This window comes from Pempheris klunzingeri, chromosome 1 (genome assembly GCF_042242105.1).
Source record: "Pempheris klunzingeri isolate RE-2024b chromosome 1, fPemKlu1.hap1, whole genome shotgun sequence".
NCBI classification, from domain to species: Eukaryota; Metazoa; Chordata; class Actinopteri; order Acropomatiformes; family Pempheridae; genus Pempheris; species Pempheris klunzingeri.
The window spans coordinates 27,478,238-27,497,054 of NC_092012.1; the positions used below are offsets into that span (position 1 = coordinate 27,478,238).

Below are 18,817 nucleotides of genomic sequence, written 5' to 3' on the forward strand. Positions count from 1 at the left end.
TGACCTTTGCCTCCTTATCTGGACACAGAGGAAAGCAGATGTTTATGTTACATTCCTTTACATTTTAACAAAGACATCAGATGTTGAGCTAGGTGGTCAAGAAGAGTATATAAGGTGACCACAGAGTGGGCTCGAGAGAAGACGGGGACAGAGGCAGCAGATTCGGCCGGGGGTTACACTGTCTGTTCCTCCAATTGGCTGAACGTCTTCCCAGGCTTCCATGGTGCCTGTTAGACAACTGACCTTTTTGTAATAAACCTATTTTTATTCACTAAGTCGTTGTCAGCGGAAGTTTCCTTTCATCAACTGCACATCATCAGAGAAGACACGACACCTCCAAACAGACTCTGAACCAGGTTGTTGTTCTGAACTGCTTGCCAAGCGCAATAAAAGTGACTTTTGGACGTACTGTGTGCTGCATTTGGGTCCTAAACACTCCCATTGGGGGGGGGGGGGGGGGGGGGGAGTCTTTAGGATGGGTTACAAAACTCAGTTCATTGAACTCCCTGATTATAAAGTTGTAATCCTGCACTACAGGTAGTAAAGACTGTGAGCAACACAAAGCTTTTGTGCTGCCTCATCAAAATTGTTATCATTAGTCTGATTACTGATCACTGTTAGCATGACATTTATCTCTATACTGCTTGTTAAATTTGTCAATGGGGTCATTTGAGAAAAAAGGGCCTGGGCTAAGTTGAGCTAGCGGCTCTACTCACGCCTACAATTAATAAAGAATTACTTTACTGTAATTCTACATTGACAGTGCAATATGTTGATGCAGAAATCAATCAATCTTCTCGTCAACACATCAATGAGCATAAAATGAAAATGAAAATGAAAATGAGCATAATGTGGGACCTTTAAATGTTTAGTTAAGTCATCATTTCTCCCTTGGAGACTGTAGAGGTGTATGTGGTCCCTGAAGGGTCACATGGGGATTTTTCTTTTTTTTTTTTTACTTCTTTTGCATTACCTTGCAATATGTCTCACATCCATTGAGGAAGACTGAAATGGATTATGATACACTATTATAAAATAGGACATTCCTTTATTAGTCCCATGATGGGGACATTTACAACATTACAGCAGCAGTGGGTAACTGAAAATGATAAATGACCTGAGAGAACGACACGGACTCCATCTGTAGCCCACTATGTCCTCACTATACAGCAACACATGACATCCTAATGGGTCTATCATTGATTGCTAGACATCACCAGACCTATGTGAAGCCAAGATGGACACGCTGACTTTCCAAAATGTTGCATTACAAACACAAAGTTCTGTTTTCAATTACAATCTGAGCGATAAGATCCTATAAAAAGGTAAACAGCCATAAAAATATATCATTTGCACCATGAGTGTTGAGGATAGGACAGTTTTTCCAACCAACCAACCTCACACATAACACAATTTTGTTGTATCCTGTGTTCAATGACAATAGAAAAACAAGCACCTGGATCAGCCACAGAAAGGCTGAAGGCTCAGTGAGCCCTAAAACCCAGAAGTTCAGAGGCCTTGAAAAAAGTTTGGCTTATGTTACCAGTGGACTGCATCAGTGTGTTAAAGAGCTCACATAATGATTTTGATTTCTCAGTAGAAGAAAATACCAACTATATTAATGCCAGTGGACAGCAGAGGAGGTAATATGTTTATCACTGTATAACTTTCTATAGTAGTTTCCTTCCGTGCGCAGTCCCGGCTGCGGACGGGGCCGCTGTGCGCTTCCGTGTCACTTCCTGGTTCTTCTGTGGAAGCTGAACATTCCAGCCTCTGCCGCCGACACGTCCGGAACTAAGTTGGGTGACTTTATTCGGCCTGAGCTGACGCTAAATGTTTGAGACAAACACCTGAGACGTCGTTCATCGCTCCGAGCTGACAGACGCTGTGAGGCCATGGCTGACAGCCGAGAAGAGGAGAAGAAAGAAAACGGCGAGCAGGAGCCTCAGGGCGCCGAGGGTGGAGACGGTACGTGCAGCCATTGTAGCTGTTCAGTGTTGTTCAGAACCGTGAGTGCTGGGGTGGAATGTCCGGGTCCAGACGACATGTTCTCCACCAGAACCGGAGAGCCCGGTGCTTTGTCCAAGTGTGTTTCTCCTTCACTCAACCCGAATCTTAGCCGTTTATTCGTCCTTGTCGCTGGTTAACCGTAACACAACCTTAACTTTCTCTAACCCTTAACAACAACTTCTCTGCTACGACTAACCACCACCTAACCGGCGGACTCCACAGAGGAAACTGTCCGGAGAGGGACAGACTTCGAACTTTCAGCTAACTGTAGCTGTGTTGTGCTGCTGCTGGCTGGTGTGGGTTCATGCTTTGGTTCGTCTAAAAACTCTTAAACATCAGCTAGATGTTTTCTAGAAATGGTTGAGTGCTGCTGGTTTAACTGTCTGTTGCCTCTACAAGTGTTGGAAGGAGCTGATCTAACGTGTTCATTGAAAAGGCGGAGGCCTCATGCCTGATCTGTAGGCAGCTGATAAACAGCGTAATAAAACAGACGGTGGAAGTCAGAGTGCAGCTTTGTGGGTAATCTACGGTTCAACAAATGATCTTTTAATGAGAGTGAACAAGGACGTGACCAGTGGTGTAAAGTAACCAAGTACATTTACTCAAGTGCTATACTTGGTACTCCTAGAACCTGAAAACTGGACCTTAGTTTATACCAGGGTCTAGACGAGTATTTGATTCTGAGTGGCTGCTGGATGTCCATTTAAAAGTGATGCAGGACACTAGTAGCTGCGGTGAAACTGTTAATCGTTCCAAATGAATGAATTGGCTACATTAAATGAGTAAAGGCCTGTACATACTCCTCAAGAACAGAGAAATGTGTTAGTTTCTCAAGGTGGCAAGAACAAGAACAAAGTTGGTTCTGGCCAGGACATTTCACACTTGACGAGAAGCTCAAGTGCAGAACTCCTGGGAACTCGTCATATGCTTGTGGAGTATGTACAGGCCTTTACTCTAGCATCAGAGCCCCGTTTATGTTTTATTGTAACCTGTTAACAAGCTAACTTATTTCCAGCAGTAAGTGTTGTGCCTCCTTCTTGGATGACACCACACAAGCTGCAGGCACTACAAGTACACTGCTCCTCGGAACTAACTCAGACTTTGTATCACATCAGCGCTCTCTGATCGCATCTTTGAACACTTCACACATAGTGGTCGTTATGACCCGATCTGACAGTGGATCTGGGTCTTCGAAAACTGTTGCTGTGTGGAAAATCTGGGTCTACAATCTTGTAGTGTGAACTTATCTTATGCGATCATCTCACATCCCACATTTAACTAGTTACTTCAGGCCAACAGTAACATTACACATGGCCTATCATTTGTTTGTTTCATTAAGAGAGACCCAATTTTTTTAATTCAATTCAATTTATTTGTATAGCCCAATATCACAACAGAGTGTCTCATAGTGCTTTACAAAGTTCACTGAAATAACAAGTGTAAATGATTCAAGAATTAAAATGAAGGATTTTAGGAGGAAGGAGCCTCAGGCAGAACCCGGCTCAGAGGTGGGCAGCTTTCTGTCTAGGGCGGTGCTGGGTGTGGGGGAAGGAGGGAGAGAAGAAAAGATGGAGGGCAATAGGAGGAGTAGGAGGAGGAGGGGGGGGGGGGGGTGGGGGGGGTGCGCACAGCAACAATAATAGGAACTATATCAATGTTCATAGGAATATGCCTTATGATGAATAATATGACTGATAATGAATATGACTAATAATGACTAATAATAGTAATAGCAGCAGTAGGAGCAGGCCCACAGTGGCAGGCAGTTCTCAGTAGTGAACCACAGCCAGGCATTCTGCCATCACAATCCACAAGAACCTGCGAGATGAGGGAGCTCAAAATCTTCAGGGAAGATACCAAGTTACTAACGTACATTAAAGGAATATGATGGAGATGGAGAGTATCAGTGCATCATGGGAAGTCCCCCAGCAGGATAACTAGGAGCTGGTCCAAGGCCTTAGCCAGCCCTAATTATAGGCTGTATCAAAAAAGGTTTTAAGCCTGTTCTCAAACATAAAGAGGGTGTCTGCCTCCTGGACCCAAACTGGACGGGGAGCTACAAATGGTTGAAAGTTCTGCCTCCATCACTACTTTTGGAGATTTAGGGAAAGCCTGTGTTCTGGGAGTGCAGTACTCTGGTGGGGTGACAGGGTACTATGAAGTCTATGATGATGGTGCCTGAACATCAAGGGCTTTGTGGGAGAGGGATTTAAAATTCTGTTGTGGAGTTTTCAATACAGTCGTATTCTGGACCAGCTGGAGAGTCTTTGGAGACTTCTCAGAGCAGCCTGATATTAAGGAATTGCAGTAATCAAGGCAGTCCTTGAAATGTGTGTTATGTGGGAGTTAATGCTGTTTACTCTGAAGCTATTATAATGTTAACTGGACAAGCGGACTAAAAATTGTCCAGTCGTATCCAAGGTTTGTGTTATCTTGTGGAGTAGTGAACTACATTTCCATTGCCTAAGAACCTAATCGGATGATGATAATTGTTCCAGGCATTAGTCAAACCCACAGGTGTTACCAGGAAAAAGGAGGAATGATATTTGAAAAACTTTTGATTTTGATTGCAAAATATTTGATTTTTTTTGGTATAAGTTAGATGATAATGAATAGCCTTCATGGACTTCTCTGACTCCATGTTATCTACAGTCCTGGTCACCATTATTGGCACCCTTTATTTTTTTGCAGAACCTGTACAATATCTTCAGAAATACATGAAAATGTACCAAATTAATATCATCAGAATTTTCTTATTGGATTTCCAAAGTTAGTTAACAAAAAATATTATTTTTACATGTTTTAATTTCAAAGTGGAAACATAAAAAATGACATGGACATTAATAAAGGCACCCCTCCTTAATATTTGGTTGCACACCCTTTGGCAGCGATGACTGCCTCCAAACGTTTCTTGTAGCCATCTATAAGCTTCTTGCACTTCTCAGCTGGTATTTTCTCCCACTCTTCCTTTGCAATTTGTTCAAGCTCTTGACCGTTTGCAGGATTCCTTTGCCCAATGGCACATTTCAGCTCACACCATAGATTTTCAATTGGAGTGACATCAGGACTCATTGCTGGCCAGTTTAAAACAGTCCATTTTTTCCTTTTCAACCATTCCTGCGTGCTTTTGGATGTGTGCTTTGGGTCTTTATCTTGCTGGAGAACCCATGATCTTCGACTCAAACCTAATTTTCTTACACTGGGTAGCACATTTTGTTTTAAAATCCCTTGGTAATCCTCCGATTTCATGATTCCTGTGATATACGGTGAAGGCCTCCAGTACCAGATGCAGCAAAGCAGCCCCAAAACATTATGGATCCTCCACCATGCTTAACTGTGGGGAGGGTGTTCTTTTCCCTATGAGCTTCATTTCGCCGCCTGTAAACAAATTGTTGGTGTGCATTGCCAAAAAGTTCTATTTTTGTTTCATCTGTCCACAGCACATTTTCCCAGAAGGATTGTGGTTTGTCCAGGTACTCTTTGGCAAAGATTAGTCGTTCCTTTTTATGTCTTTTTTTCAGTAATGGGGTCTTCCTTGGCCGTTGCCCATAAAGCCCTGCTTGGTTTAGTGTGCGCCATATTGTTCGTGTTGAAACCTTTACCCCAGATTGTTCCAGGTCAGCCTGAAGGTCTTTGGATGTTTTACGTGGTGTCTTTTCCACGGTTCGCACTAACCTTCGAAGACTTCTCTCATCGATTTTCCTCTTCCCCCCACGTCCAGGGAGGTTCTTCACAGTTCCATGCTTTGCAAACTTCTTAATAACATTGCGCACTGTTGAAACAGGGATACCAAGGTCTTTGGAGATGGCCTTATACCCTTTAGAGGTCTTGTGTTTCCTAATAATAGCATTTCTCATTTCCTCAGACAGCTCCTTAGCCTTCACCATTGTGACAAAAGGAACAGGAAATAACATGTGGCTTTTTAAAACATTTAGGTCGTAATTCATTGGCTAATTTATGTCATGTGGGCACTGACAGTTTAACACAGGTGATTCTAATTTCTGATTTGTCACAGGTGAGTCAAAATGGGTGTTTTCCCCACACTGATTGAAATGGTGCCAATACCAGTGTCACAGCAATCTTTCAGATTTGCTATTTTTTCCTAGTATTGTTTTTTTTTAAATTGTTGGTTTATCATTTGCTGTTCTGTATCAAACATGAGTTTTCTATAGACCAAAGCTGTTTCACCAGATTCATAATTTTCAGGAGATATTCTAAATTATGTACTTAAATTTCATGGGTGCCAATAATGATGACCAGGACTGTATTAATTCATGCTAGTGGCCAACTTGCCAGGCATTATCTCTTAATGGTTTCATATGATCAACTTATAATATATAATACTGTGGTGTAGATTAAACTAGCCAACAGTATATGAAGTAGTTGAAATGAGCTCTACCTCCACCAGCGGCAACATTAAAATGCTAACATTTTAAAAATGAATATGTACAGTTCTGTGCAAATCTTAGGCAAGGGTGAAGAACTGCTGAAGTGCTTTCAAAAATATAAAATCTGTCTATTTTTATCAATTTACAAAATGCAAAGTGAGTGAACAGAAAGAAAATCTAAATCAATATTTGGTGTGACCTCCCTTTGCCTTTAAAACAGCATCAGTTGGCAGTGCCACTCATGAGAATTATGAGCTGAACGTCATGAACAAGCTGAACAACATGTAAGAATTTAAAAATAGATACATAAGTAATATTATGATAATACATATTTACATAAATACATTTTTGAATCCTGTGTGCAGTAATAATGAGACTAATCTGACTCAGATGTGAAATAGAAACTTCAAAAGATACAGATAAGTTTACAGATACAGAAATGTTTCGTGGTCTTATTTTGGGTTTGTTTAGCATTCAAATGGAGGCGGCAGTACAGGTAACGAGGGAAATGAGGGTAACCTTTGGCTAAGCCACTGGCTTGTTATCAGCACATCTGTGAGCGTGCTATAGCCAGGGTTAACACTACTTGATTTTGGCACACAGAAATGTAAGCACTGAAAATCAGATTTTTAAACTTAGTCCTTAAAAAGTACGTGAATAACATTAAGAGAAAAAACAGAACAGTTACAGTGGAGGAAAGTTCTGTTAGGAATTGTGTGTAAGGGCAGTCTAGTCTGTCTTGTTTAGCTGCACTGTGCAGGCTAATAGGCTAACGGTGAGATAGCAGCACGAGTGAGTGGGTGAGTGACCGTGAGTGGCGGTGTGGCTGCTACCTGGTCTGACAGAGGTGTGCTGCTCGGGTAGAGCTGGCTGATCTGCTTAAGCTGAATAAAAATGTGGCTACTAGCTATTTTAGATATATTTTGCTGACCAGGAGAGGGGAGCACTAATACACCAAGTACAAGTCGGGACAGAACAGGAATGAGGATCCAAACCAGCTCTCAGTCGGAACAAGGTCACAGCTCTGACTGAGCTGCTGTTGGCTCCTCCTTAAGGTTGCATTGAGCAACCGGGCTATAGACTAACTTTTCTATTGGTGGTACTAGTGCCACCAACTTTCTTTGGCTGCTCGTGCACCTCATTTGGTCACATCCTTTTTATTTTTGTACCACATGGTATTAATCAATGACCTTGACGAATGGTGATGAATAGTTGCCTTAATTTGGACAGACTGACAGTGATTCAAGACTTGATATTTGCAAAATATTTTAATCTGAATATAAAGTTTCTCTGCCACAAGCAGTGGCTGAAATAAACAAAATGAGTAAATCTTCTGTTATATGATTAAAAATAAATTGCAACAACGAGTAGTTCTAAATAAACATGCACTTATTTATTTCTCAACCATTGTTTTTATCAAAAATATTTACTATAGATGACAAAAATATAAAGATGTAAAGGATAACATTTAGAATTCTAGATGGTTGAACTTATTTTTTGGGACAGTTCAAAGGCTGTTGGTGGGAAAACTTTTGTCTGAAGCTGTGGTGCTCCCACAGAAAAGAATAGCTTATATAATGGCTTCTTCAACTTTCACTTAGGAGCAGCAACCAAGAAATAATGTTTTGACATTTATAGTGATAATTATCAATATCTTTCATTACAATGATATTTTTGGCTATATCCCCAACCCTAATGAAACACATTACGTAGTCATACTTTCAAATCTCACTTAATGACATGGACTTTTTTTGTTAAATAGTTACACCTGCATAAAACATTTTGGGTTTCTACATCAAAATAATAAAGCTGTTTTTCACTCACACAACTGATCATGATCTTCGATCCATAGTTGCACAATTCTCTCGCAAGAGATTGTGGACAAAACAAGTTCATGCCTGCTCAAAATAAAAATGAATGCTGAGTGGTGTGCTGCCAACCCTTCCTGGTGTACCTGTGTCTAGAATTATTGTTCTGCAAGTTTAAGCTTTTTTGACTATAACTTTTTGGGTCATGTACCAAACTGAAGGAAAGTCATGTACCGACAAACATCCTGTACCAAATGGTTCAGGGATAATATAAACACTTTGTTGCACCCTGAGATGTTTGTGTCACCACTGTCAAACCAGAAATAAACAAGTGATGCCCCAATTTGCCAATTTGTTTTGACTTCAATTGTCAAAATGTCAGCAGGATCATTGTCTGTCCTATGGTGGCTATTCCTGCTCCTCCTAGTCAACACACCGTCAATCACTGCTTGTGCACAGGCTGCGCAGCTGCCCTCCCCACGCATGCTTTCACTCAGTCAAGCTCAGTATCCTCAGCGGCAGCTTCAGGGGGAGCTTTGCAAACACAATGGCGAAGAAACAACCACCAGAAATGAAAAGAAATGCGATTTGTCCCGATTTGTAATTGAAGACTTTGGTGTAGACTTGCTCTTTATGGAAAGCGTCTTGAGATAACAAATAAAGGTTGATTGATTGATAGTGTAAGGCACCCGCCCCCACCTCCCTCACAGTGCCTCTGTCTGCCTTCCAGCTTGTGTATTTCTACTCATCTGTCAGACTATTTAGACAAGACTGAAAAATATGTAATAAATAAGTAATTTAAAAAGCAAAATCACAAACAGCACTGATACAATTCTACTTCTAAAATTTGGGGAACTGAAACACCAGGAGAACTGCAAGGAGATCACGAGCCAGTCACTTAGGAGGCAGCAGGCAGTCCACTGTATCTTTTTATATTGTGAAACTTTAAAGAATCATAAAGGGATAAAACAGGCAGTGCAGTGTTACAGAGCAATGATTGGAATAATTGTGCGTATTAATTCATCTTGTCATTGCTTCAGATGTCATCGATGACCCCATCCTGGAGCAAGGAGCAGTGGTCCTTAGAGGGTAAGGCTGATCAATATTGAGAAATAATAAGCCAGTGCTTTACATGGTTGAACCAGGAATATTCAGTGAATACATTGAATTACAATAATCTAACTTAGATGGTATAAAATCAAATACGACCTTTTGGTAATCAGAGAAACCGTTGAGATGCTCCACACTGATGAAAACCTGACTGAACTACTGTTACTGTACTGTAACTTCTGTTTCACACAGAAGTACTCTGGTGATGCCATTAGGAGGTCATTTGTAACTTTCACCAGGGCTCTCTGTGCTGTGGTGCACTATAACCCCATCCGTGAATTATCACTCTGGGTCGCGGGGTAGCTGGAGCCAATCCTAGGTGACACTGGGGTGGGGTACACCCTGGACTGGTCGCCAATCAATTACAGGAGTGATGCAGAGACAGACAGCCGTTCACACTCAGACTCACACTAACACACCTACTGGCAATTTAGAGTCAGTAATTAACCTAACGTGCAGGTATTTGGACTGTTTTGGAGGTTTTGGACTATTTGGAGTTCCTGGAGAGAACCCATGCAAGCACAGGGAAACTGCACTACATTTGTATTTTGAGTGCAATTCATTTGCACGATAAACAAGGTAGAGATTAATTTGACTGTTCTAATTGTCACTCACGGGAAGGAGTCTGTGATCCGGGGCTTTTGTAAATTAAAAAAAATAAAAATAAAAATCTAATTTAAAGGGGCAGCTAGCTAGTCTTGTCGTACATACTATCAAATTGTACAGACTAGAAATATCTTCTGTTGTCGACTTGTCTCTCCATTTACTGAAGCAATGTTTCAGTTTTCAGTGACAACGGTATAACTTTTCAACACTATGGCTGAAAAACAACCACCAGAAATGAAAAAAGTGTACATTCCTCCTGTTTCTACAACGGCATACATGGCAAGGACAATGAGCAGAAGAACGGCAATAACGAAAATCAAGCTAAAAAGAGAGTTAAACTGAGCCTGAGATAAAACCAGCAGTGTTTCAGAGGTTGAGAGAGCTGTGGGACAAACGGACACCATCTTCAACTAGAGCCTTCTGTGTCTCAATGCTCAAAAATCTGTAGGTCTGTAGGACTCCAAGCCCATTAGTTAAATACTTAAAAACTAACTTAAGGGACTCATTATGCATTATGCATGCTAGAAGCATGGGCAAGTCAAGAGAATCATCCAAAAAGTTAAGAGAGGAGATCAAACAAGGAAAAGGATACAAAAAGATGGCAAGGGCACTGAATGTTCATAGAGACCTACTGACTACTGACCCAAAAGAACAAGACAAGTAGGCTCCAAAAAGCTCTAAACTATTTAAATAAACAACAGCCATTTTGGGATTCTGTTCTGTGGAGCAATGAAACAAAACTGGAACTTTTCAGGTCTATGGATCAGCACTGTGTCTGGAGAAGGAAGAATGAGGCAGACGCTGAAAAGAACACCTTGCCTACAGTGAAGCATGGCGGTGGCTCAGTGATGCCCTGAAGCTGCTTTGCTGTTGGAGGGCAAGATGGATTCAGGAAGACCTTGTAAAAAAAATCATGCAGTCTGTAAAGAAGTTGAAGGTTGGGTGTCATTAGACCTTCCAACAGGACAATGAGCATACCTCCAGCATACAGTCCACCAAGGCTTGACTTCAGAAAAAGTCCTGGAAGATACTAGAGTGGTTGTCAGAGTTGCCTGACTTGAGTCCCATAGAAAATCTCTGATGGGATTTGAAGAAGGTGGTTGCAGAATGCAAACCCAAGAATATTAGAGAATATGCTGTCAGAACCTGGTGTCTGGCTGTGCATCACATTTGCAGCAGGTCATAACAGCAAAAGGTGCTCTACTGAGTACTAAAGATGCTTGTCAAGAAGGGGTTAAATAATTTTTAGACTGCAGTTGTGATTAAAAGTGAATTTGGAGAAACCACCTGTAAAATTGTGTTCAGCTATTTCAATTGTGCTTGTTTGTGTTTGTACATTTTGCCACTAAACCTTTACTTATTTAAATCTACAATGGGGTTTGAATAATTTGTAGTGCAACTGCAGTAGAACCACTTAACCCTGATGATCTTTATCCTTAAATGAATGATGTAATTCACCCTTATTTGCTTGCATTTTCAAATCTCCTGATCCATGCGTGGTTTGTTGGAGTAGGGCTCCTCTTCTTTATACACTTTGCATTTCCAATGCATTTTGTTGCACCCTGAGATGTTTGTGTCACCACTGTCGAACCAGAAATAAACAAGTGATGCCCCAATTTGCCAATTTGTTTTGACTTCAGTTGTCAAAATGTCAGCAGGATCATTGTCTGTCCTCTGGTGGCTCCTCTTCTTCGTACACTTTGCATTTCCAAGCAGTGGTTGTTAATTTGGTAAAAATCCCCTTCCTGTAAAGACCTTGTCTTTCCACAACAACATCTCTCAGCTGGCTACTGTAACTGTAACCCCACTTATCTGTGTTTTATTGAATAGATACAGTATATACAATATATACCTTCAAAAAGCACTGGTCTCCCTTCCCGGCACACACCACCGACCGATCAGATCAGTTTTAATAAATAGCATGGTGAAGAAAACTTGTCCAATCTTTGTATGATTGTGATATTTTAAGTTTTATTTACCCAGTGACTGTTGTTGATGATACATGAACAAGATAAAAGAAATATAAATGGTGTCTCTTTGGTCCTAGGTATGTGATTGAACGTATAAACACAGAGGAGCCCGGTCGGCATGTCTCCTCCGAGGAGCTGGGAGGAAGACCATATGAACACCATGATCCACAAATCAAAGAAGTGGTGGAACAGCTGCTCAAGATTGCAGAGGAGCTGAACAGGAACGCTGAGCTTCAACGGTAAGCTGTGCATCATATCCAAAGATCCATTTGTTATCGGTGAATTACATTTGCACTTCATCAGTGGTCACAATGTTTGATTGTCAGTCTAAAATAACTGCACTCAAACTCTTACACACAGCTGAAAAACCTCAGTCTCCCCTGACGGGTCCAGTTTTGACGTCTAAGACAGAGGTTTGAAATCCTATACAGATTATTGATTATTATTTGACTGAGGAATGGTCTTTGTTAACACTCCACCGGGAGCGTTGCATTCCAGCTGCAACATGGATACCAGAGCTGATTGCTGCCAAAGCTGATAGCTGATTCCCTGTCAAAAGACCTTTCTTATTAGGCTTTAGATTGAGGAGATTGGAGCTAGCTTGCAAGTTTTAACAAAGTGTTTTAATCTTGCAAGAGGAGTGTTTAACAGTGCAACAACATCATGGAGGTTACAGTGTAAAAGGCTCAGCGAGTGAGCGTGTACAGTTGGTTTTTATCATCTCAGTCGTGGGTGTGATCATTCTGTTCCCAGAGACAGGAATTTGGCCGCGTGATCATCTACTGGCGTCAGACATCTAGGTAGCTCAGGTCCTCTTGTCCTTGAATGGGTACACACTGTTGCAGAGCATGTCCTTTAGTCGAAATTCTTATAACACGCCCACTCTACTTAATGCTTAAAATCCTGCCAGAAGTGCCACGGTGCGTTTCAGAAATGCCCCAGAAGCAGCTTGGTGTTCCACTCCACTAAAGATGCGTACCAGTTCTATTTTTAATGGAAGCCGCAGTCCGGACACATCGAGCAGCACAGAGCAGAAGAGGCAGACAAGAAATCAGTCAAACAAACAGCAAAGAGAGTCTAGTCAGTTTTCAAAATAAAACACCCTTTGCAGACTTCGTTCATTCCATCACCACATCAATATTATGTTATTGTCGGTGGTACCAGGCCAGACGTTTTTTTTTTTTTTTTTTAACTCGTTGGGCAACGAGAGGTTCGTCTTGGAAGTGGAAAAACACATTCACTTTAACCCGTAGTCTGTAGGCTACAGCACAACAAAGTAGTAAATGCATACAAGACACACATTTAAACCAGACAAGATGAAAAAGTAGCATGTTAGCTCACGTTTGAAGCACAAAAATCACAGGAAAACGACCAAATCAACCAAAAGTGAACTAGTCACCTAAGCAAATGCTTTGCTTCTGAAATGCTCCTGGTGGGTGAACAAAACTGAATTGCAGCCGGAATGCGATGCAGACATGTTCTGTGGGTTTTCGGTTCTAGAGGACCCTGAAATTCTACCTCCACTTCACTGGTCCATGGGGGCCACAAATGCAAAAAGTCACAATACGAATGTGAAAAGCAAGAACACAAAGGAAAGGAGCAGTAATGCATGCTGAAAATGAAATGGGCCACTGTTATTGCAGGTGGACCATTTCCTGTACATACTAATTAGGTAGCTGTTATACTACTATTGCTGTGTGATTATCTCAAATGTTATGACATGTTGTTCAATGTCTTTATATTTTAATATCTAACCGGGCTGTGCCATATAAAAACAATGGTAGTTGTGGTACTGATGGAAATGATGGGTGGTGTTGTTACTGTCTGTCTGTTTCAACATGGTGTAGATAGTAAAACCAGAGTGCACCCACTATAAACAGTACTCGTGATGCAAGGCAAAAGTCTAAAAAAATCTGACGATAAGTGAATCTGAATCTGTCCTCCTGTCAGACTGATCAACCAAATGCAGGGTAACTGTGCTCAGGACCTCTTCATGAAGGTGGCCAGGAGCATCTTTGTTGATGGCATCAACTGGGGTCGAGTGGTGGCTCTCTTCCATCTGGCCTACCGACTCATATACAAGGTAACAGAACATCCAGTGGAAACTATTTTCAACCATTTGTACACTGCACCTTTCTGTTCCAATCTACAGTTTTTGTGTCACCTCTGATGTATAGAAAATGGCTGAGCTTCATTATGAAAGAGTGTTATGCAGATTAATAATGCTTTCTTAGCTTATGTTAATATGAGCAGCAAATAGTAGCCACAGTAACCGCACCAGCCATAGACATATCCATGACATCACATTGTAGATTCAAGCACAACTGCAGCTACAATCCAGTCATTTATCAGATCCACAACCACAGCTTCACCCAGCAAAGCCAAGCAGAGTAGCTGCAGCTGAGCATGCATCCAGAGGACTTTAGCTTGGCCTTTTTTTAAAGGAGGGATGAGACATGAGTGCATCATCTGAAGTTCTCCTTTCTGTAGTATCTGCAGAGTGTTTCTAAGCTGGCAGACTAGACTGAATCAACACACAAACTTTCCCTGGATGAGGGGGCATGGAAAAGTAGTTCAGAAAAAAATGGCGCCATGACCTCTCTGGGACATCGTAGGCCTCACGATTTCATTTATTTATTTATGAAAATACAGAGAGACTAACACATGATTGAAATGTTATATTTCTTAGGTGATCTTATGTTAAACTGCAAGAATAACAAAGTTATTGTTATGCACGCTGAAAAAATACATATTATCCCACATTAATGAACAGAAATGTCTCTACACTAATTGATCTGCTACTGATGCTCTTGCTTCTTGACGTCAGTATGGTATCTGTAGACAGCTGCTAGCTAGCAGTAGTCACCCAGCAGGTAGGAACAGACTGAATGAAATCGACTGGTGGCAAATTAAAACTGAATAAGTAACTAATAACTAATTATTCATGCCACAGTTTCTTGTTTTTTTTTTTTTTTTTTTGATTTTTTTTTTTGTAAAGGCTCTGACTAGCAACCATCTAGAGAACATCAGAATGGTCATCAGCTGGGTTCTCCAGGTCATCAGAGAGCAGCTCTACTCCTGGATCGTACAGCAGGGAGGCTGGGTGAGTGATCCACTGTCCATAAAGATCTGTCAATAGACATGTTGGCTAAAGGGTGTATGGTCTTATGTTTGGACCATGTAGGATCCAAAGCTATTATCTTGCTTTCTTTATCTTCCTAGGAGGGGGTGATCCAAGGGTTTTCTCAGTGGAGGACAGTAGCCATGGTAGCATCAGTACTATTGGTGGCAACTATTGTTTACTACAGGAAGACGCGCTGAGACATCAGACCTCACAGCCAGGACTGCAGTCCCTCCAGCAACTATGTGTAGTACCTTCCATGGACTTAAAAGGGCTATCAGCAAAGTCGGTCAGCAGATGGCGGTGCTTATGAACATGGGACATAGTTGTAGATGCCTTTTAAAACAGACCAGAGGACCTGCCACCACCTGAAGCAGGTTTCGAATCCACATCGGTTGTAGGTGGGGTCCAGGTTCAATTTCTCCAGGTCTCGTGTCTGATCATAACTTGGGTTAGAGTGGAAAGGACCTGAAATGTTTAATGGCAACAGCATTTGCTGCATCTTTAGTCAACCAATCAAAATTCAAGAAATTACTGAACTGAATGTACTGTAGCTTCATCATGTTAGCTTGTGACAGAATTGTTGATAATCCTGTATTTCAGCCAAGAGGCAGCTATGATGGCTCTTGAGTTAACGGCAAGGCTGCAACAGTTTAAAATGTCATGATTTTCAAAACTGGTGTAACAATCCGCTATCTGCCATCTTGTCGCAAATGTATGCCGAATACTGTTTCAGGACTCTGTTTAAAAATCTTAAAATATTTAAGTCCATCTCAGGTTCAGGTAGACAATCAAGTTAGTCACAGGTCCTTTTTTTGATCACAAACACACTTTTCGGTTGTCTCTGCGTAGCCGTCTCAGCAGAATTCAGACGAGATGCAAAGTGGAACGTTTAAGAAGCACTAAAAGGTTTTCTTAATAATATCATTAATGTCATTCAACATGAAAACACAGGAATGTCCTGGCTAATGTAACAATACCACAGGCTTCTATTATGGCCATCAATTTGAATGAATTTATCACTTGGTGTTTGAGTCTTAGTCACTGTGGAGAAGAAGCTAAAAGGCACAAATCAGAGTTGCAGTAAATCCAGAGCTTTCTTTGAAGTGCTCTACTTTTTCCTCTGCTGACATTTTGACATGTCACAGCATGAAAAGCACTAGTGCTATTAATAACATTAGTCATAGCTGCATACCATTTAGTTTTGTTAGTTACAGGGTCCTGTGCATGCTGACTCACTGCCATGGCTTACTCAGACCATTACATCGAATACTGTGTTTCACCCGTGATTCTCCTGCTATTACTAATAAAGTCTGTCAGTGTCAGACTTGCTCAACTTGAACCTGAAACTGTTCATTAGATTATCAGATGTCTACAAAGTGTAAAATGACGCTTCGGAACAGAAACAACAGAATTTAAAATCAATTATCGGCAGTTTCTTACTAAGATGTGTTTTTTCTTACTAAAACTTTAAACTTTTTATGAATACAATATTTTCTAAGCCTAAAACTAAATCTCTATTATTTTATCCGTGCCTGTGCTTAAGATATAGATCGCCGTTCTAGTAACCTTTTATTTCAACGTTTATACTGATAATTCCACCAGCGAGTTTAAGCTCTATTGCTTAACAATTTAACGTTGTCTATGCAAGAAATGAATGTCCTCCCACCACGTAACTCTACAGATAAGCGGACGTTCTTTTATTGCTGGTGTTTACAGGGAGTCATTCTATTAGCTAAATGACAATTGTATGTGGTTATCTGATGAGCACTGTACCATGAATACGCCTGATTTGCACACTAGCTTAACTATCTAGATGAATCTGGCTAATATATTAATACTAACATTAACTGCTCAGGAAACAATAGAATAGGAAAAGGTTTTAAAATGTGTTCTTCTCTGTACCAATAGTGTTAGAAGCTCATCTGTCTTTCTGTGATTGTGACAGTGAATGTAGTTCATCACACAAAAACATGACCGATTCACTTGTTGATTATCAAAGAGTGGTTTGATAGAGGAACTGCATATTTAGTCTTGATAAGCAGGTTCATCTCATCCAGTCATCTGACCATAGAAAAAAAAATGTGATGATGGCGAATTACAAGAGTGGCAACAGAAGACATGTTGAAATTTCAATCTGTGGATGATTAGCTGTTCAGTCACACTGACAGCTGAAACCTTTCATTTCCATTTGTCTTCTACTGTGGTAATATATATAGGAGGATGAGAACCGTGGCTTCAAGTGCACCCACATGGTGTTCGCCTGAGATGGTCAACTGACACATCGGTCTCCTCATGGAGACGTACAGTGTGTTGCTCATTGTAAGTTACTTATACTACTCACCCAACACCAAAGTGTACTTACCTATGTGGTGTATTTCATCTTGATGTTGATACATCCACTTTTCCAACAGAGTGACATGATGAACAAATGCTGGTAGATTTTTAACCTTAAAACCTGTTGCAGGTCCTTTAGACCAGAGGTTCTCTACAGTTCTCTGGGGAAATTCTTCATAGATAAAGAAGTCCTTTATTTAAAATAGTGCTTTTTGCTTACTGTGGTCTGGAAGGGTCAGGTAATTTGATCGATGGTTTCTGTGGGTACAGCTGGTGACTTATAGCAGACCTGTGCTTCTATCTAGAGCCACATCAGGTTTTTGAGATTGTGCACTTTTCAAAGGGATATCATGCTATTTATCAGCTGTTCTCTGGTGTTTTTTTTACAAATGTGATCTGATTATTTTATTTTCAGATTAATTGTCTGATTGGACTGTGAATAAATTTAAAATATGTTCTATCACTCAGTGTTCACTTTTATTTATTTTCTACCATGGCAGTCATTTTAATGGAGGTGCGACATTAGAAAATGGTGATCAAGGTATAAGATAAGAAAACTTTACTATCCATTTAATAACATCAAACAGAAATTTACATTGTGGCAAAGAAATGTAAAACAGCAGCCAAAATATATACATATATTCACATATATATATAGCAGCAGAGCTCATGGAGGGACGGAAGGTAATTTATTAGGTCTTTGTTTAGGATGGCCACAGCAGAGAGCACAAATGACTTCTTGCACCCATTCGTCCTTGCCAGTGGGACCTTTTTTTTTTTTTTTTAACTTTTTTTTTTTATTCAATTATTTGAAATATAAAAACAAAGAACATGAGGTCATCATGGGTGTTACATTTAAAATCTCAACACATTTTTCTCCATACATCATGTCATACTATTCTGAACAGAGTGCATACATAATCCATTTTTCCCATTGTTCAGTACATTTCTCTAACTCAAGTCTTAAAACAAAAGTAAGTCTCTCCGTACAGTAGATTTCTTTCACTATCCCACGCCACTGGGCCAATGTTGGAGAATCAACCTGCAACCATTTTTGGGTTATAGCTTTCCTGCTACTTGCCAAAAGTATCTTCAATAAATATTTATCTTTGTGTAGGAGTGTTTCAGGTATTTTACCAAGATAAAAAGTTACAAAAGAATAAACTAACTCCACTCCCATTACTTTGTTTATCTCATTAGCCACCTCCCCCCAGTATGACTGGATTTTTGGGCAGGCCCAAAACACATGGAAATGATTCGCCATTGAGGTTCCACATTTTCTCCAACAGAAGCCCCGGTCGCGCGAGCCTGTTTGCAGTGCAGTTATTTTGGGAGTGATAAAGAATCTCACTACATTCTTCCAGCCAAACTCTCTCAACGATCTTGAGTTTGCAGTGGTTGTTTGAGTCTCACATATTTCCATCCAGGTCTCCTCTGAAATTTGTGTTTCTGACTCCCTCTCCCATT

General features: G+C 40.6%; 1 protein-coding gene across 1 annotated transcript; it reads left to right on the forward strand.

Moving 5' to 3' along the window:
* Positions 1-1,777: 1,777 nt before the first annotated feature.
* On the forward strand, positions 1,778-16,891 carry LOC139225607 (apoptosis regulator BAX). The gene is made up of 6 exons (XM_070856397.1): positions 1,778-1,968; positions 9,247-9,295; positions 11,970-12,131; positions 13,843-13,975; positions 14,891-14,995; positions 15,115-16,891. Exons 1-6 carry the CDS (start codon positions 1,896-1,898, stop codon positions 15,211-15,213), a joined length of 621 nt encoding a protein of 206 aa, XP_070712498.1. The 5' UTR covers positions 1,778-1,895; the 3' UTR covers positions 15,214-16,891.
* The last annotated feature ends 1,926 nt before the right edge of the window (positions 16,892-18,817 follow it).